Raw genomic sequence first — 21,264 nt, forward strand, 5'->3', positions numbered from 1 at the left:
ATTATTAGTAAACATTGAGTGAGTTTCGCCTTAAAACTAGTAAAATAATCTGATAGTGTTTTAAGAAAAGACTTGTATTTCAATTTGAAAAAAAATGTTTAGTTTTTTTTTTGTAAATTTTACACTGAAAATGATATTAATTTACTAACACCACTGGCCAGGATTATTTTGCTTATTTAAAATAAATACTCATAACTCTCACTAACGATTTCCGAAAATTCATGTTGGTTTAAGAATTTATCGACTTGATACTTTCAAAAAAAGAAATACATAGAAGAAAAATGACAGGTAATTTTTTGTTTTATTTAATTAATTTTTTTATTAACAAGTCAAAATTGAGGGTTTTTCTTTAAAACAAGCAAAATAATTTGCCTTTGGAGTAAAAACATAACAAAATGAAAACAGAATTATTTTACTTTATTATAAATACTTAACTGAAGATGATATTAATTTACTAGCATCACTGGCCAAGATTGTTTAGCCGTTTTAAACAAAATCTTATTTATTTTTCACTTATTATTTTTGATGCATGTTTGATTTAAAATTGTATCGATATTTAGACTAAAAACTCTCCAAAAAATGTAAAGAAAAAAAAACAAGTAATTTTTTCCACAACACTGGCAGATTATTTTGCTTGTTATAAATTTTTTAAATCACTTAATATTTACTTATAATTCCCAAAAACTATCGACTAGAGACTCTCAAAAAAATGTTAAGAATTTTTTTTTCATTAATAATAAGTCAAAATTATGTTTTTCTATAAAACAAGCTAAATAAGATGACTGAGGTTTTTTAAAAAAAAGTCTATTTTAATCTGAAAACAAAATTATTTCACTTTATTATAATTGTTTCAAATTCAATCTTTTGAAACTGAAAACAATATTAAATCACCAACGCCACTCTGCAATTATTTAGATAGTTTTAAATATAAACTCACATAATTTTTGCTTCTTATTTACGATGCATGTTTGATTAAAAAATGTTTTATTTATATTAAAAACTCCAAAAAAAAAATTTTTTTATTTATTATTAATGTCAATTAAGAGTTTTTCCTTAAAATTATTGAAAATAACTTTTTTGCTTTTTATGTTCAAAGAAAACTTTTTCTTGTCTAAAAAATGCATGTTTGATTCGAACATTTTTGATATTTAGACAAACTGTTTAGAAAAAATTAAAAGTAAAAACACTTTCTTTTTTTTTAGTATTAGTAAGTCACAATTAGGGGTTTCATTCTTAAAACTATTTTAAAACCTATTAATTTTAACATTGTAATATAAAAAACTAACAATTTAAAATACTCATAATAAAGTGAAATAATTCTGTTTTCAAATCTGCACTGGCAGATGATTTTGAGATAAAAACAAATTTAAGTATTGATAAAATCTTGAATTAAAATGCATACTTTACAAGGAACAATAACCGAAAATTAAGTGTTTTTTATAGATTAAGAAGAAAAAAACTTATTTATGATTTATTAATAATGAAAAAAATAATCAAATCTTTTACTTGTCATTTTTCATTATATTTTTAGAGAGTTTTTAAGTTTAAATATCGATACATTTTAAAATCAAATATGCATTTTTAGACAAATAAAATTAAGTAATAAAGACAAATAATAAGTAATAATTAAGTGAGTTTTTAAAACTCGCGCACAACAAAATGTACAATTTTAAATACTTATTGTAAAGTTTAATTACTTTGTTTTATTGAAATCTTTTTTTTTTTTTTCTTTTAAACTGCACTGGCAGATTTTGACATAAAAAAACATAAATCTAAGTATCCATAAAATCTTAAATTAAAATGCTTTTTTTTTCACTAAATAAAAAGCGAAATTAAGTGGGGTTGTTTTGTTGATAGTTTTAAGGAAAACCCCTTGTGATTTGATAATAATGAAAAAATAAGCACATTTTTTACTTTTAATTTTTCTTTATATTTTTTGAGAGTTTTTAAGTCTAAATATCGATACATTTTTTAATCAAACATGCACTTTTTTTTTAGACGAAAGTCCAGAAATAGCAAGTGAAAATAGTGAGTTTTTAATTTAAAACTACTTAAATAATCTGCCAGTGGTGTTAGTGAATTAATATCGTTTCATTTTAAAATATGGAAAAACTGAATTTTAAACTTATAATAACATAATATTTATTTATTATAAATTAAATTATTTTAATAATTATTTATCTATAATAACATAATAATTTATGTAAAAATAATAATAAAAATACGTTATTAGATTGAAATACTTTTTTGTTTTTAAATCTGCACTGGCAGATTAATTTTACATTAAAACATAAATCTAAATATGGATAAAAGATTAAATTAAAATGCATATTTTTACTCTAAATAATAAGTGTAACTATATTATTTTACTAACCCCACTATCCAAATATTTAGCTAGTTATAAATAAAAACTCTCAATTTTCACTCATGATTTCCTAAAACATTTTTATTTTTGTCTTGTCAATTTAATTTAACAGTTAATCAATATTTAGACTAGAAACTCAGTCAGAAAATTAGGATACTTCTTGCAAGTGTAGTTAGTGCGTCCTCTCACAGTTTGTGTTCACTTTTGGTACACTCAGTACCGGGCGACTTCGTGTGCCATTTTACAGGTCATGAGAAACCATCCAGACCTCATCGTGCAGAAAATTAAAAATAAGCATCCTCAAAATGGTCTCTCAATCGGTGTCCGGCTCACCAGCACGAGTATGAGAAAAGCGGATACTGGCTCCAATCGCCAACGTTTCCATGGTGATAGCCATGATGGACAGCTTGGCTGCTGTATTCGGTGGGAAGGTGATGATGGGGCGGAGGTGGAGGCGGGTATTGGGATGCTGCTGCCCCGCTCCACTGCCCCAGAGACTGTTCTGTGCTGTAGTGGCTGTAAAGCGGATGAGTTCCCAGCATGCCTGGTTTGGCCTGGGTGATGGCCATGTTTAGCACTCCAGCGTACTCCTGGTGTCCTGCAGAGGGATGCGGAGGGAGGCTGAACTCTGGAGCGGAGGAGGGCTTGCTGGAGCTGTCTGTGTCGGGCACGGTGGCCACGTCCAAGACTCGGGACTCAAAGCTGGGACGTCCCGCGCTTCCACATGCACTGCTGCCGCCAACGCTGGAAGATGAAGATGGAGACGGGGATTTGCCGTATTCGTGAAATCTGTGGAAGAGATTTAGATTTTAGTCACTCTGATAAACTCATTTTGGGCCCTGTTTACACTGATACTTTAGTTTTAAAATGCATAAGTTTTGCTAGGGTTAGGTCATCCGTCAACACTACGCCAGAGTTTTTAAGCGCTGAAAACGGAGCATTTTGGAAACGCTGAAGAGGCTGTTTTCATTTTAAAATGCTGCTGCTCCGAGTCAAATTAGATAGGGAAAACAGACATCTGAAACCGGAGATGGAGCTGCAGACATCAGCTTATCTGATTGGGGCTTTTTCCTCAATATTAAGTAGCCTTGCATCCTCTCCCTGTAAGTTCAGACTTTGCAAGTTTGATATGGAAAACAAACTCCCGAGGACACATCGGGTAAATCTTTAAAGGGAACAGTGTAGGCGACTTTATAACCTCATTAACATCAGCCCAGCTATGCTGTGTCACTTTATTAAAGGGTCATGACACCCACCCACTTTCGGTTCACGTCCACCCAAGCGGCAACCTCCCGCTCTCACTCGGGAGGCCAATACGGATGTAACTTAAACTGCAATACATGGAAAACCCGCTAGTCCTGCCTCCATAATAGAGCAGATTTCAATTGAGCCCACTGTTAGAATGGTCGACTTTACAGCAGAAGTAAAGGTGTTTACAGCCTGGAACAAAGAACAATTTTGGTGTATATAGCTAATATTACCCTTCATGACAACTGTGAGGAGGGGATGAATTTTTTTATAACTCATCAGTTACTTTTATATTAGGTTATATTAAGCTTGCATAATTAAGGGCGGGGCCACTTGAGTGACAGCTAGGTCTCGCTGGTCGCCGTCACGCCACCTCAGCTGACTCCGGCAGATTGGCCTCTGATGTTCATCATATTTTTGTGTTGTTTTATGTGGCTTTACACAGTTCGTTGCCTTTTGGGATTATTTTCTACAATTATCAGATGATATGGGATGCTGTGTGCACTTAATTGTGCTCACAAACCGTTCACCTGGCCTCCGTTTCCCATGTGAGTAAAGTTATATACTTATATACCATCTCTATACATGTATTTGTTTTATTTAAGATCATTTATGGTTTATATTTATATTTAGAGTTGTAATGCACTGCAGAATCTGACAGATTGATTAGCTGTGGGCTCTAGATCAGTCATCTGAAGTGTTGTCATACAGTGTTATGCTGGATTTCATCAATAGTCCTGCATTTACACAGACTATATCTGAAGTGTTTGGAAGTAATTCACGTTTTCCTCCTGTAGAAAAAAGTCATAAGAGCAATGTTTAGTGGCTCAGTGTATTACAGCAGTGTTTTTAAAAGACTAAACACTTTATTGATATAGTAGATACAGCCAAGCACATGTGGTCAGAACACAAACGAGTCGCAGGTGATGAAGTATTGAGCGTTCCTCCCAAAATAAAGTGTGTCTAAACCAGGTCCAAGCAAAATGCCAGCAGTGTCTGCAGCTCCGCTCACTCTCCGCCTCTTTGCCCTTGTTTGGTATCCCGCCGTCAGTGCGATGACGCGCGAACAAAATGGCGACGGTTGCTCGCGCCTACTTGTGGCTTCTTTTGCGCTCTTCAGAAACCTATGGGTGACGTCACGGATGCTACGTCCGTATATTTTACAGTCTATGGGTCCACCTCAGAATTTAGCCTACTCAATTCACCTGTACCGCATGTCTTTGGACTGTTGGAGAAACCGGAGCACCCGGAGGAAACCCACACGAACGCAGGGAGAACATGCAAACTCCACACAGAAACGCCTACTGACCCAGCCGAGGCTCGGACCAGTGACCTTGCAGTGAGGCGACAGCACAATCTACTGCGCCACCGCGTCACCCAATTTAAGTGAATTGAAATAAACAATTAAGTTGCCCCCCCTCCCAAATAAAACTCAAGAGTTGTATTGATTTGGTTTGAACAAGCAAAGGTACCTGTACGGCTGGTATGTGTTCTGTCCTGGAACGAGCTGCTCGGAGCTGTACACGTCTCGATGGTCTGATCCCAGTGGGGACTCTGGACGGAGAGCGTGTCCGCTGTCCCGGTCGCAAGCTCCGCCCCATGGGGAGTATCGCTCAGCCTTCACCTCCAGCTCTTTACGGCCCGCATGCTCATCATCCAGAGCTTCACACGATGACGGCTGGACATCTGCGGAGAAGAATATGTTTGTATTTTAAAGACATTTCAATTTTGATTTAAGGTTTATGATCCAATTAGAACCACGAGTTTGGTAAACAAATTAAGTCTCTGGTATAATATATTGTTGAAGTCAGACTTATTAGCCGTCCTGTATATTTCCCCCCAATTGAACAGAGAGAAGATTATTTTCAACACATTTCTAAACATAATAGTTTTAATGACTCATTTCTAATACCTGACACTAGTATTCAGCTTAAAGTGACATTTAAAGGCTTAACTAGGTTAATTAGGGTAACGTTAGGGTAATTAGCCAAGTCATTGTATACAGTGGTTTGATCTGTAGACAACTGAACAATTATTCCTGAAGGGGGCTAATAATATTGACCTTAAAAGGGCTTTAAAAATTTGATAACTGCTTTTACTCTAGCTGAAATAAAACAAATACGACTTTCTCCAGGGGAAAAAAGATTATATTAAATACTATGTCAAATTTCCTCACTCTGTTAAACATCATCTGGGAAATATATGAAAAAATTCAAAGGGAAGCTAATAATTCTGACTTATTAACTGTATGTCTACTAAAAGACAAACTAAACTGTATTAAATCCTAAACATTTCTATGTTGTTGAATAATAATATTACCCAAATCAATATAAAAACTGAATTAATATATATTTACTGGGCTTACTCGTTAGTTTATTTGATTTTAAATGCTTAAAAACAATTACCTCGTGGGCTTCCATGTTCAGACTCTTTCGACATTTTCTTTGCAACTCGCTCGGGATCAGGCAGATTTCTGTTTGCCCGCCTGTGAAAGGAAAAATCAATGAAGCAAAACGTTTAACAATTTATTTCAAGGATTGGAAACTTTAAAATAATACAGTATATACCGTTGAAGTCAGAATTATTAGCCCCCCTGAATTATTATCCGCCCTGTATATTTGTTCCTCTAATTTCTGTTTAATGGAGAGCAGATTTCTTCAACACATTTATAAACATAATAGTTTGTTCTGTAGACTATCAAAAGAAATAGCTTAAAGGGGCTATTAGTTTTGACCTTAAAATGGTTTTACATTAAAAACTGCTTTTATTCTAGCCAAAATAAAACAAAATAAGACTTAAGATTATATGAAAAAATATTACAGAAATTACTGTGAAAATGTTCTTGCTCTGTTAAACATCATTTGAGAAATAAAAAAATAAATTATAGAGGGTTTAATAATTCTGATTTCCACTATATAAATACTAAATATAATTTATCTTTTTTTTTTGAATACCATATTTATGTATTTTAATGAGCTATTTTACGAAACCTTATTTGTGACCAAAAAGTTATTTTAACTTTTTTTTTTTTTAATTTTTAATTAGAGTTCTTGTTAAAAATAGATATGGTTTTGTTTTCAGAAATAACGTCAAAAAAATGAGTGATTTTTTTCTTAAAACATGCAAAACAGACAATCTTAAAATAATGCAAAGGTAAAGGTAAAATAATGCCGTTTTCAGATTGAAATAGTATTATTTGACAATCCATTGGCAAACTATTTTGCTTGTTTTAAAGAAAACTTCTGAAAAGAAAACAATATTTTTTTTTGTCAAGAAAATGCTTCTTAATGATGGAATCTGTATATGATCTGACCAGAAACGAGAGAAAAAAAATCTAATTAATGCATTTTTTTGCAGTGTAGAATTAAAAAAATATATATTTTACTTGCAACAAGTAATGACATTTTTTTTTTTTTTTTTAAGAAATTTGAGAAAATTTTACCTTTTAGAGTTTGTTCCCTCATCTCTAAATCCTTTGGCAAAGGGATTGTGGTCAATTTTCAGCTTTGTAATCTGTCAGAGAAATAATGTTAGCATCAATATCAGTAGTAATTCAATAAAATTGCTGGTATTTATTCAGTCAAAGATAGTGTGTGTAGGAACTTAAAGAGATAGTTCACCAAAAAAAGAAGATTAACTCATTATTTACCGTCTAGTATGTGGTTTAAAACCTTTATTAGCTGCTTTATAAGTTTCTGGCACCCATTGATTCAATTCAATTCAGCTTTATTTGTATAGCGCTTTTACAATGTAGATTGTGTCAAAGCAGCTTCACATAAATGGTCATAGTAACTGGAACAGTGTGGTTCAGGTTTTAGTGTTTAAGTTCAGTTCAGTTCAGTTTAGCTCAGTTCAGTGTGATTTAATCATTACTGAGAGTTCAAACACTGAAGAGCAAATTCATCGATGCGTAGGTCTACCAATCCTGAACCATGCGAGGCAGTGGCGACAGCGGAGAGGGAAAAAAAAAAACTTCACCTGATGGGAGTGAAGAAAAAAAACCTTGAGAGAACCAGACTCAGTTGGGCACGACCATTTTAATTTCTCCGCTGGCCAAAAGTCTTGTGCAGAGCTTCATTGACCTCCATACAGTCGAAAAAAGAATTGCTATGGAAGTCAATCGGTGGCAAAATTCTTCAAAATATCTTCTTTCTTGTTCAACAAAAAAATTCTAAAATGTTTCTTTGCTGAACACAAAAAAAGATATTCTGAAGTATGTTGACACCAATGGACTTCCATAATCATTATTGTTTCTACCATATGAAGCAATATTTATTATGGAAGTCAATTGGTGCCAAAATTCTCCGAAGTATCTTTTGTGTTCAACAAAGCAATTCAAAAAGGTTTCTTTGTTGAACAACAAAAGAAGATATTTTAAAGAATGTTAGCACCAACTGACTTGCATAGTAATTATTTCTACCATATGAAACAATAACTACTATGGAGGTCAGTTGGTGCCAAAAAATTTTCGAAATATCTTCTTTTTCATCCAACAAAGAACTCAAATGGGTTTGGAACAAGTAAATGATGACTGACTTTTCCTTTTTGGGGTGAATCATCTCTTTAAATCCCTTTTTGTTTTTGTGTTTTATAACTGGTCTTACTTTAGTGTTCTGGTAGGCAGTGACGGCAGTAAAGGAGGTCTCGGGGAAGGTAAAGGTTTGGAAGACGCTCCAGCGGACGCTGTACAGATCATCAGCCTGAACAATGTGGAAACGTGGATGGTAGCGGTGCATAGAGTGAAGGATAATCTGAAGGAGAAGAACAGGCAAGAGTTAAAATCCAAAAATATTGACCCCAAGCATCTTAGAGGACTTTAAATTTAGATATTTAAAAAATAGTTTCCTTAATCTGAGCCAGTTTTGGCAAGTTTGCCGGTAACACTTTAATTTAAAGTGATGTACACTGTAAAACATGCTGGATTTCACACAATTTCTTTTATTGTTCATTTAACATAAAACAATTAAGTTGTCCCAAAAAACTCAGGTATTGTGTTAATTCAGCTCAATATAAATGAAAAAAAATATATTTTTGAGTGTAGTTACACATCCTCCATGCACTTATTATAGTAATTACAATAAATTTCATGGAACTAATCTTAAATTTGTAAACGACTCACATTCTAACCCCAAACATCTAGTAAGTGCATTTAATTAATATTACTCAGTAGTTCAATTAATAATTACACTGTAAATACACACACAAAATTCTGCTGCTTGTTCAAACATATTTATAATCAACTGAAACAACACAATGATTGAGATTTGTTTTGAATTTGTAAATGAAATGTAAATGGCTTGTAAATAACTTGTCTTATTTGTGTTGGGACAACATGAAGAAACTTTGTGGGTTTTTTACAGTATACGCATCTTAAAGGAAATGAAAAAATAAAGCAAAATATATAAGAAAAAACAAAAAAGAGTACTCTATTCAACAACAACACTTTTATTTTATGTTTGTGCCCAAAAATGAGCACTCATTGGAAATGAATGGCAAACAGCAAAATATGAAGCATTCTGTTTATATTTTCCCAATAAAAATACAATTTAAGCTTTTTTTATTTGTACAAAAAATCTAACACAACACAGATAAAACACACCTAAATAAAGGTCTGAGCTTGTAAATTATGCACACACACACACACACACACACTTCCCAAATTGTAACTGAAAACTATTGCCATTTATTTTTGTATCATTTTTGATATTTATACACAATCAAAAAATACCAGATTTCACCATCGTCACACAATTTTAGGGTTCTGAACTCAAATGGTTTTACTGAAGAAAAATAGATATTAAATAGAGCATAAAAGAAGCATATTTCATATAAAAACATGGTACTTTTTGATGTATATAATTAAATATACAAAAATTTCAAAGTATATATTTAAAATGCTAGATTGTATTTATCAAAGATATCCGCAAGCATCTTAGAGAACATTTTTTGTGGTGCAAAACTATTCAATCATTAATTTGCCTTCGGCTTAGTCTCTATTTCAAAAGTCACCACAGCGGAATGAACTGCCAACTATTCCAGCATATGTTTTACGCAGCGGGTGCCCTGTGAAATTGTCCTTGCACTGTTAAACATTATTTGAGAAATATATTTTTTTTTAAATTCAAAGGGGCTTAATAATTCTGATTTCAACTGTGTATATCTATGTATATAATTTATCTTTTTTTTTATAAATACCGTCATTTATTTCTGTATTTTAGTGAGCTATTTTACGATACGTTATTTCTTTTGACATTTCTTAAATGTTCTTGTTAAAAATAGGTATGGTTTTGTTTTTTGTTTTATCAAAAAATTTTGTGATTTTTTTCTTAAAACATGCAAAACAATCAGTCTTTAAGTAAAATAATGCCATTTTCAAATTAAAATATTATTATTTGACATTCCATAGGCAAACTATTTTGCTTGTTTTAAAGAAAAACTCATTTAAATTTGACTTATTATTTCTGAAAAGAAAACAATATTTTTATTTTATGCCCTTCCAGCCGCAACACAGTACTTGAAAACACACACACTCATACGCTCTAGGAAATAAAGGTACGTGAGCTGTCATTGGGGTGGTACCTTTTCAAAAGGTACACATTTGTACTCCAAGGGTCCATATTGGTACCTCAAAAGTATATATTAGTACCTAAATATTTTAAGAGGAACACTTTTGTACTTTTTAGGTACTAATATGTATCCTTGAGGTATTAATATGGAAAGCTTGCGTATCTTTATTTCTGAGAGTGTACAGCCAATTTAGGTAATTCAATTCCCCTACAGCGCATGTGTTTGGACTGTGGGGGAAATCTGAGCATCCAAAGAAACCCACACCAACACGGGGAGAACATGCAAACTCCACACAGAAATGACCACTGGCCCAGCTGGGACTCAAACCAGCAACCTTCTTGCTGTGAGGTGACAGTACGAACCACTGAGCCACTGTGCCGCCCCGCAAAATTATTATTATTTTTTTTTAATACTTGCCTCATTCTGTGCCAGCTTTTGTCTGTATTTCCGTAAAACTTTCAACAAAAGAGTTTGACTGAAAAACCTCAAAACAATTAAGCTGCCCCCTTAAAAACGGTGTTGTTTCAGCTCATTTTAAATAAGTTTGAACAAAAGCAAACGTCATTTTTGGAGTGCGCACACCCCCCAAAACACAACTACAAACTAAAACAAACCAAAATAAACAGATCTTACTTGATCAAAGGCAGTCGTTTATTTTAGTTTTTAAATTGCCATCACTTCATGTCTAAATATGTCCACATACAACTATTTAAGAGCTGCAATAAGACGGCTGTTTGAGGGTAACACTGATGCAGAACTTTACTCACATGTCCATGCTGGTCCAGTGCGTTATTGGTGAGCTTCAGCTTGAGGAAGGACACGGGCTGCTTCATCCAGTGGCTGCCGGGCGCTGGTGAATCCGGGTGCAGGTACGTCCTGTAGGGCGGCTGGGGCTCAGCTTTACCTGCAACCTCCCACTTATCCTTATTCCACTGCAGAGAAAAGAGCAAGAAGCATTTGGCTGAGTAACTGAGCACACGATTGTGACCTTAGAGTTTAAGACGAAATTATTAACCCTACTGTGAATATAATTATTATCTTTTATTTTTTTGTTTTTTATAAAGAATTGTCGCCTAACAGCAAGAAGGTCGCTGGTTCGAGCACCAGCTGGAACTATTGGCATTTCTATGTAGAGTTTGCATGTTCTCCCCGTGTTGGCGTGGGTTTCCTCCGGGTGCTCCGGTTTTCCCCACAGTCCAAACACATGCGCTATAGGGGAATTGATGGACTAAGTTGGCAGTAGTGTATGAGTGTGTGTGTGTGTGTGTGTGTGTGTGTGTGTGTGTGTGTGTGTGTGTGTGTGTGTGTGTGTGTGTGTGAATGTGAGTGTGGATGGGTGTTTCCTAGAACTGGGTTGCAGCTGGAAGGGCATCCGATGTGTAAAACAGAGTTGGCGGTTCATTCCACTGTGTTGACCCCTGATAAATAAAGGGACTAAGCAGAAGGAAAATGAATGAATGTAATTGCTGTTTAAAGGAGAAAAGCTCACAACAAGAAGATAGTTTGAAGAATGTTTGAAGAAAACCTGTAACCCCTGACTTGTATAGTAGATGGATGTCAATGGTTACCGGTTTACATGAGTTATCAAAATATCTTTAAATTGTGACAGAAATTAATTCTTGGGGTGAACTATCCCTTTAAAAGAGAGAGACAATTTTTGACAAGTTTGATTTTTTCTTTTTTTAATAAAATAGTTTTAATTACTAATCTCTTTCATCTTTGCTTTGATGACAGCACATAATAATTATCATTATTTTTTTTTACAAAATGTTAGTATTCGTATTAAAGTGCATTTGAAAGGCTTAACTAATCAGATTAACTAGGCAAGTCATTGGACAACAGTGGATTTTTTGTATCCAATATATTAAAAAAATCATATAATGATATTGACCTCACCTCGTGGGTTTTTACATTTGTTTAAATTACTTTGATTTCTTCCAGCCAAACTAAGAGAAATAAGACTTTCTCCAGATGCAAAGAATACTAAGACTGTCAAAATAAAATCCTTACTCTGTTAAATACTTATTTCAAAAATAATTCAAGCAATATAAAAAATTACAATTTCAAAAGAGGCTAAAAATCTCATCTTCAGCTGCTCACCTTTAGCGGTGGCCGTGACCATAAGGTGTGATGATCAAGTGTGTGTGGCGCTGGGGTGGGAGAGTATGTGTGAACTACAGTCATAATTCTGTCGTTATTTACTCACCCTCGACTTGTTTCAAAGAAGTTAGGTTTGTTTTTTCAGTTGAACACAAAAGTAGATATTTTGAAGAAGGTTTAAAAACCGATAACATCCACTCTCACGGTATGTTTTTTTTTCTACTATGAATGTCAATTTCTGCTATATAATTCAAAACATCTTCTTTTGTATTCAACAGAAAAAAAATACACGAAAAAGATATTTCGAAGAATGTTTAAAAAACGGTAACCATCGACTTCTATAGTATTTGTTTTTTTCTACAACGAATGTCATTTTTGCAACATTCTTCAAAATATCTTCTTCTGTATTCAACACGACAAAAAGAAATTACACGAAAAAGATATTTCGAAGAATAATTAAAAAACAATACCCTTCGACTTCCATAGTATGTTTTTTTATCGATTATTGATGTCAATATTTGCAACTTACTTCAAAATATCTTCTTTTGCGTTCAACAGAAAAAAAAAAATCACACAAAGATATTTTGAAGAATGTTAAAAAAATAGAGTAACTGTTGACTTTCATAGTTCTTTTTTTGTCGATTATGGATGTCAGTTTTTGCAGTATTTTTCAAAACATCTTCTTTTGTATTCAACAGAACAAAAAAAAAAACACAAAAGATATTTTGAAGAATGTTTAAAAACCGGTAACCATAAACTTCTATAGTATTTGTTTACTTTTCTACTATGAATTCCAGTTTTTGCAACATTCTTCAAAGTATCTTCTTCTGTATTCAACACAACAAAAAAAATTACACAAAAAAGATATTTCGAAGAATGTTTAAAAAACGGTACCCATCGACTACCATAGTATTTGTTTTTTATCGATTATAGATGTCAATTTTTGCAACTTGCTTCAAAATATCTTCTTTTGTGTTCAACAGAAAAAAAAATTACAAAAAGATGTTTTGAAGAATGTTAAAAAACCGGTAACCATCGACTTCTATAGTATTTTTTTGTACTATGAATGTCAATTTTTGCAACATTCTTCAGAATATCTTCTTTTGTGTTCAACAGAACAAAAACAAATCACAAAGATATTTCGAAGAATGTTTAAAAATGGTAACTATTGATTTCCATAGTAATTGTTTTCTATCGATTATGGATGTCAATTTTTGCAACATTCTTCAAAATATCTTCTTTTGTGTTCAACAGATTAAAAACAAAACCCACAACGAAGATATTTCGAAGAATGTTTAAAAACCGGTCACCATCGACTTCCATCATAGTTTTTTTTTTAAATATGGGTGTCAATTTTTGCAACATTCTTCAAAAAATATTCTCTTGTGTTCAACAGAACAAAAAAAATCACACAAGGAAAAATAAATAAACAAAAAATAAATAAATAAATAAATAAATGTCAAAAGAGGGCTAATAATCTTGTCTTCAACTGCACACCTTTAGCAGTGGCCGTGACCATAAGGTGTGCTGAAGTGTGTGTGTGGTGGTGCTGGGGTGTGAGAGTATGTGTGAACGAGAGTGTGTTGGGCCAAAACCCCCCAGTGGGCTCTGTAAAAACAGGAAGAGTTGGGGCTCTTTGAAGTAGGAGAGAGCAATCAGTGGTGAGAACGTTTCGGGGAGACACAAGTGACAACGTCCCGTCCCATCACCACCCCCCAAAACGATCCAATTCATTCCCAATTCAACCAACAGCTCTTCATTTCAATAGAGCGGTCTAAACAGCATTCACATGGATAACAGAGTGTGATCTGGGTTTACCTTATATCTCAGACCGTCTTCTGGTACCATGTCCACCAGTAAGATGTACTTTGCATACGGCACCAGTCCAGACAAGCTGATTTTGCAGTGTGGAAACATCCTTCTGTGAGATGACAACACAAGTTAATAAAAAAGTATAAAAGTAGATATTTCAAAGAATGTTTAAAAACTGGTAACTATCAACTTTCATAATATTATTTTTTTTTCATAGCATTTGTTCTCACAAGTTATTTTAAGTCTGAGTGTTTTTATTTGTTTGTTTGTTTGTTTTTTTTTCAGGTGAACACAAAAGTAGATAATTCAAACAATGTTTAAAAACCGGTAACCATCGACTTCCATGGTATTTTCTCATAGTTTTTGTTCTGATAAGTTATTTTAAGCTTAAGTTTTTGTTAGTTTGTTTCCAGATGAACACAAAAGTAGATACTTCGAAGAATGTTTAAAAACCCGGTAACCATCGACTTTCATAGTACTTTTTTTTTGTAGTATTTGTTTTCATGAGTCATTTTAAGCTTAAGTTTTTTGTTTGTTTGTTTTCAGTTAAACACAAAAGAAGATATTTTGAAGAACGTTTAAAAACTGGTAACCATCGACCTCCACAGTATTTGTTCTCACAAGTTATTTTAAGTTTTTGAGTTTTTTGGTTTGTTTGTTAATTTTTTCAATTTCACACAAAAGTAGATATTTCAAAGAATGTTTAAAAGCTGGTAACCATCGACTTCCATGGTATTCAGTTTTTTTTATTATTCATGATATTTGTTCTCACAAGTCATTTTAAGTTTTGAGAGTTTTATTTTGTTTGTTAATTTTTTTTAGTTGAACACAAAATGAGATATTTTGAAGAATGTTTAGAAACCAGTAACCATCAACTTCCATATGATTTGTTTTGTTTTTTTCTATAATATTTGTTCTCAAAAGTTATTTTAAGCTTGAGTGCTTTCGTTCGTTTGTTTTCAGTTAAACACAAAAGTAGATAATTTGAAGAATGTTTAAAAACCAGCAACCATCAACTTCCATAGTATTTGTTCTCGCAAGTTATTATAAGCTTTAGTTTTTTCGTTTGTTTAAGTTGAACACAAAACTAGATATTTCGAAGAATGTTTAAAAACTGACAACCATCGACTTCCACAGTATTTGTTTTTTCCCCCATTATGGATGCAACATTCTTCAAAATATCTTCTTTTGAGTCTTACACAACAAAAAAGTATCAAACATGTTTGGAACAAGTTAAATGTCAGTAAATGACAGCACAATTGTCATTTTTTTGTGTGTGCTGTCCCTTTTTAACGGCTTTCTTTTTATCTTTGCCATGATGACATGCCATGAGTGCATAATATTTTACTAGTTACTTTACAAGATACTAGTGTTCAGCTTAAAGTGACATTGAAAGGCTTAGAAATCTTTTATTAAGGTTTAAACATCCATTATTTTAAGGTCACGATTAACAAATGATTAACTAATACTTTTAGCTCAATAATTTTCTGCTTATTAGTTATTAAGGTAGTAGTTGGGTTTAGGATTAGAGATGCAGAATAAGATCATGCAGAATATGTAGTTTATAAAGTCTAATAAACAGTTAACATCTTAATAATAGGCAGGTAATGACCAGAAAGCCGAGACAACAAATATTTATATTTAAATCAGTTAATAAGTTAATATTTTAACTTTATGAACTTAATATTTTAAGTCAGTTTGATTGACGTAAGTTGAGATGACTAGAATAATTCATTTGATTTAACTTTAAAAATGTAAGATATTTGTTTAGTGTAGTTGATAGTGAGAATTGGTCCCTATATTAAAGTGTTACCGCATGTTTTAAAAGCAGAAGAGTTCTGGCACATTATTTTGATGGTCTTTCGCTCATTTTGATTGCTTTAAGTTACATCGCAAACTATTTCTCATTAGAATAGTAACATATTAGCTCAGAATATTGGCATTTTAAATAAATAAATAACAATAATCAATAAATATTATTTACCATATTTGCTTAGTATCTTTTAGGATCTTTTTCCAGACTATAAGAAACTTCACAGATTAAATTATCAAATTTAAGTGGACTGAACATAAAACAATTAAGCTGTTCCAAAACACTCAAGAATTGTGTTGTCTTTTTTCAGTTGAACACAAAATGAGATATTTTGAAGAATGTTTAAAAAACGGTAACCATCGACTTCCATAGTATTCGTTTTGTTTTTTCTGTAATATTAGTTCTCACAAGTTATTTTAAGCTTGAGCGTTTTTGTTTGTTTTCAGTTGAACACAAAAGTAGATATTTTGAAGAATGTTTAAAAACCGGCAGCCATCAACTTCCATGGTATTTGTTCTCACAAGTTATTATAAGCTTTAGTTTTAGTTTTTTTAGATTAGCTTTTTAGTTTTATAAGAAACTTCACAGATAAAATTAACAAATTTAGTCCAAAACTCAAGAATTGTGCTGTTTCAGCTCATTTTAAGTAAGTAGTTTGAACAAGCAGCAAAAATCTTTGAGTGTTTGCTGGAATGTTTTACATTAACCCTAACCCTAATTGTAATGTAACGTAAATAATCAACATAAAGGAACCTTCAATATGAGGTTTTGTTGATTCAAGGCTTGGTTTTGCTGACATACCTGCCAGGTTTGGTGATGATCATCTCAGTGCCGATCTCATGGAAGGATCTCCACAGCTCGGGATCCTCCAGAGTCATTCGGATGTTGCCTTGATGGTAGGAATCACCGGCTCCGGGCATGGATGGAGGAGGAGGGAGGCTGAAATTGTGCTTGAGGTCTGAGGAAAAAAGGGATGATTTGAGATGTTGTCGACGGGATTTAGTGTAAAGTCATTAAATTGTGCAAAACCAAGTCTAAAAAAGACGGAAAATGAAATTGTCTAAGAAAAAAGATGCACAGTTTGAGATGTTTTCAATGGGATTTAGTGGAAAGTCAATAAGTTGTGCAAAACTAGTTTAAAGTTGAAACATGAAATTGTCGGAAAAGGTGGATGATTTAAGATGTTTTCAGTGGGATTTAGTAAAAAAGTTATTATATACTGCATGTCTAAGTGAAAAAAAAGATGAAAAATCAAATTGTCTTGGGAATAAAAAGATGATTTGAGATGTTTTCAATGGGATTTAGTAGAAAGTCATTAAATTGTGCCAAACCAGGTCTGAAAAGATGAAAAACAGGAGAAAATTAAATGATTTGAGATGTTTTCAGTGGGTTTTTAGTGGAAAGTCGTTAAATTGTGCAAAACTGAAGGTTAAAAAAGATGAAAAATGTCCAGGAAAAAGATGGATGATTTGAAATGTTTTCAATGGGGTCTAGTCTAAAGTTATTAAATTGTGCAAAACCAAGTCTAAAAAGATGGAAAATGGGGAAAAGGTAGACAATTTTAGATGTTTTCACTGGGATTAAGTGAAAGTGATTACATTTATGCAAAACAAAGTTTTAAAAAATATGTAAAATGGGGAAAAGATGTATGATTTGAGATGTTTTGAGTGAGATTTAGTGGAAAGTCATTCAATTGTGCAAAACCAAATCTAAAAAAAGATGAAAAATGACAATCATATAGGGAATGGAAATTTTCTGGGGGAAAAGATGAATGATTTGAGATGTTTTAAGTGGGATTTAGTGGAAAGTCATTAATTTGTGCAAAACTAAGTCTAAAAAATAGAAGAAAATTAAATCGTCTTTGGAATAGACGGAGGGTTTGAGATGTTTTCAATGGGATTTAACAGAAAGTCATTAATCTGTGCAAAACCAAGTCTAAAAAACATGAAAAATCGGGGGAAAGATGGGGTGGAAGTGGGATTTGATGGAAAGTGATTCATTTATTCAAAGCCAAGTCTAAGAAAGATCCAAAATGAGGAAAAAAGATGCAGATTTGAGATGTTTTCACTGAGATTCAGTGGAAAGTCATTCAATTGGACAAATTTAAGTCTAAAAAAGATGAAAAACGACATTTGTCTTGGGAAAAGATGGACAATGTGAGATGTTTTAAGCAAGATCAATTAAAAACTAATTTAGTTGTGCAACAGTTCTAAAAAATGATGAAAAATTGAAATTTTCCAGGAAAAGATGAGCGATTTAAGATGTTTTAAGTGGGATTTAGTAGAAAGTCATTAACTTTTGCAAAACCAAGTCAAAACCAAAAAATGATGAAAGTGGAAAACTATTATCTCTGGTGTGGTTTTAAACCCGAGATTGCTTCCTCTGTTGAACACATTAGATGATATATTAAAGAATGCTGGTCGATGGTCTCTATTGACTTGCATTGTTGGAAATAAAATGACTATGGAAGTCAATGGATGCCAGCATTCTTCTAAATATCTTCTCATGTGTTCAACAGAACAAACTCAAATACACTTAATCGATACCTAGATGTTTTGCCTCGTTTCTAGTCCAAAATCTAACAAATTTCCCAAATCAAGAAGCATATTTTTTTAGTTTTCAGCAATAACAAGTCGAAATTAAGTGGTTTGTTTTCCTTAAAACAAGCTAAAATTATCTAAAAGTGGATTAAGTATAATATTAAAACTGAAATTTAGCTTTGTTTTAAGGAAAAACTCATTTAAGTTTGACTTATTTCTGAAAACAAAACACACAACATCTTTTTTCTACTTGTCTGGAAAATTCTTCTTAATTTAAGAGTTTTTAGATATTTGGACTTGAAACAAGACACAAACTCAAGTAAGTAAGTTTATTTTTGACATTATTTCATTTTTGAGTGAACTACCCCTTTAAATGCATTAAGACAAGTACTCACCTCTGATAGCCTGCATTATTTAGCCTTCTTTAAAGATGTCCTCTAAAAGAAAATGTCAGAAAATAATCTAAATCTGGTGTATCTAAGTGTTTCAGTTCAAACGCAAGGTCTCCATCAGAACTGGATTAATTCCAATGTTAAGTCCAATGCTCTGGTGTTTCTGCTCCTTCAGTGCAGGTCAGTTCCTCTGCTGTAGATGCACAGATGAGGCGTCCCACATCTTTAAGTGGGTTCGGGGAGTGGGCGGGGCTTGGACCCCCATTGCCAGCCTTTGAAGTGACACGCTGATGAGTCAATGTCGTGATCTGATTGGTTGATGGGCAGAATCAAAGAGAGTTAGCAGAGCCTTGATAGAGTCCCGGCAGGAAGAGGAGCAGCAGAGGAAACATGTCTTTATGAACTGCTAAAGGACTTTTAAGCAAATACGCACAGGCCTAAAATCTTCCATTTAATTTATTTGTATAGCGGTTTTCAGGTTATTGCATTACAATCAAATTCAGAAACGTTATTGTTATTAGTTATCATGACTTTATTAGTGAAAGCATAGTTAACCTACAGTTATATAGTATATACATTTGAAGTCAGAATTATTCGCCCTCCGGTTTATTTTTCCCAAATTTCTGTTTAACAGAGAGATTTTTTCAGCATATTTCTAAACATAACAGTTTTAATAACTCATCTCTAATAACTGATTTATTTTATCTTTGTCATGATGAAAGCACATAATATTAGATTAGATATTTTTCAAGACACTTCTATACAGCGTAAAAGTGACTTTTAAAGGCTTAACTAGGTTATATCGGTGAACTAGGCAGGTTAGGGTAATTAGGCAAGTTATTGTATAATGATGGTTTGATCTGTAGACTATCGGGGAAAAATTAGCTTAAAGGGGCTCATAATATTGTCCTTAAATTGACTTTTAAAAAATTGAAAACTGGTTTTATTCTAGCCGAAATAAAACAAATAAGACTTTCTCCAGAAGAAAAAATATTATCAGACATACTGTGAAAATTTCCTTTCGTTTATACTCATTTATTTATTATTTTTTCATGTGTGCTGTGTTTAATAATTTTTTAGTTGTGACGATTAAGGAGGGAAAAGGGCTTGAGAAGAACTTCATACTCTGGTGACGACTTGAATTGCATTTCAAATCATTTGCCACAGTCTGAGCCGGTTGTAAAAATCAGGAGCTGGTGTCTGTAGCACCAGTGAGAATTAGTGGATATGAGTGTGTGAATTGGCGAACGCGAGCGCCGAGTGTGTCGCGTCATGTTTGCACGAAGGGGCCATTAGAAAAGCCCACCATCCACACATTAGCTGCTTTAATGAACTGATTTTCCTATATATCTAACTTTAAATACACTTCATTAACCATGCACACAGACATCACATACAGTCGAAGTCAGAATTATTCGCCCCCCCTTTGAATTTTCTTTTCTTTTTTAAATATTTCCCAAATGATGTTTAACAGAGCAAGGAAATTTTTACAGTATGTCTGATAATATTTTTTCTTCTGGAGAAAGTCTTATTTGTTTTATTTCAGCTTGAATAAAAGCAGTTTTTAATTTTTTTAAAGGCATTTTAAGGTCAGAATTATTAGCCCCTTTAAGCTATATATTTTTTCGATAGTCTACAGAACAAATGATCGTTATACAATAACTTGCCTAATTACCCTAACCTGCCTAGTTAACCTAATTAACTTGGTTAAACCTTTAAATGTCACTTTAAGCTGTATAGAAGTGTCTTGAAGAATATCTAGTCTATAATTATTTACTGCCATCATGGCAAAGATGAAATAAATCAGTTATTAGAGATGAAGTATTAAAATTACTATGTTTAGAAATGGGTTTAGAAAATCTACTCTCAGGTAAACAGAAATGGGGGAGGGGGTTTAGTTTGAAAACGCATAAGTTTTGCTACGGTTATGCCATCCGTCCACACTACGCTAGAGTTTTCGAGCGCCAAAAACAGAGCGTTTTGGAAACGCTGGAGAGGCCGTTTTCATTCTGAAACGCTGCTGCTCTGTCTCAGTGTGGATGGGGGAAAACGGAGACATCTGAAAACGGAGGCGGGGCTGCTGAGATTCGCTACCTGATCAGGGATTTCGTGTCATTGCGTATCCTTCCCTTATTCGTCAAGCCCCTATCACATGACTATAACACATAGCTTTAATGCTACCGAAGACAGCAGACCAGCCTTCACTGTAAACAACAACACGTACACAGAAATGGGAGCGTTGTTTGCACTATTGTCTGTTTTAGGTGCCATTGTGTAGTTATTCATTTGTTACGTTTAGTAACAACTCGACCTCGTCGTCTGTCCACAAAAATACCTCTCTTGCTTTCTTTGCCATCGCGTTCATTGTTCAACCGGCGTTTGTTGACTAACAATAACCAAATGTGAAGCGAGACGCATGCTTCCTGT

At 33.2% G+C, this 21,264-nt stretch overlaps 1 protein-coding gene and 1 long non-coding RNA gene across 2 annotated transcripts; one reads left to right on the forward strand and one right to left on the reverse strand.

Annotated features, from left to right (window-relative positions):
• Positions 1-1,729: 1,729 nt before the first annotated feature.
• Positions 1,730-19,022, reverse strand: tbx16 (T-box transcription factor 16). Its single transcript, NM_131058.1, is given in 9 exon segments — positions 1,730-3,154; positions 5,086-5,299; positions 6,019-6,098; positions 7,056-7,126; positions 8,218-8,364; positions 10,948-11,112; positions 14,099-14,201; positions 16,707-16,863; positions 18,841-19,022. Coding segments are annotated over 9 exon segments (1,413 nt in total). The 5' UTR covers positions 18,857-19,022; the 3' UTR covers positions 1,730-2,694.
• Positions 14,070-17,248, forward strand: LOC141375942 (uncharacterized). The gene is made up of 3 exons (XR_012384799.1): positions 14,070-14,270; positions 14,378-14,548; positions 14,639-17,248. It is a non-coding gene; the product is annotated as an uncharacterized lncRNA (long non-coding RNA).
• Positions 19,023-21,264: the final 2,242 nt, after the last annotated feature.

The sequence above is a fragment of the Danio rerio genome, chromosome 8 (genome assembly GCF_049306965.1).
Source record: "Danio rerio strain Tuebingen ecotype United States chromosome 8, GRCz12tu, whole genome shotgun sequence".
NCBI lineage: Eukaryota > Metazoa > Chordata > Actinopteri > Cypriniformes > Danionidae > Danio > Danio rerio.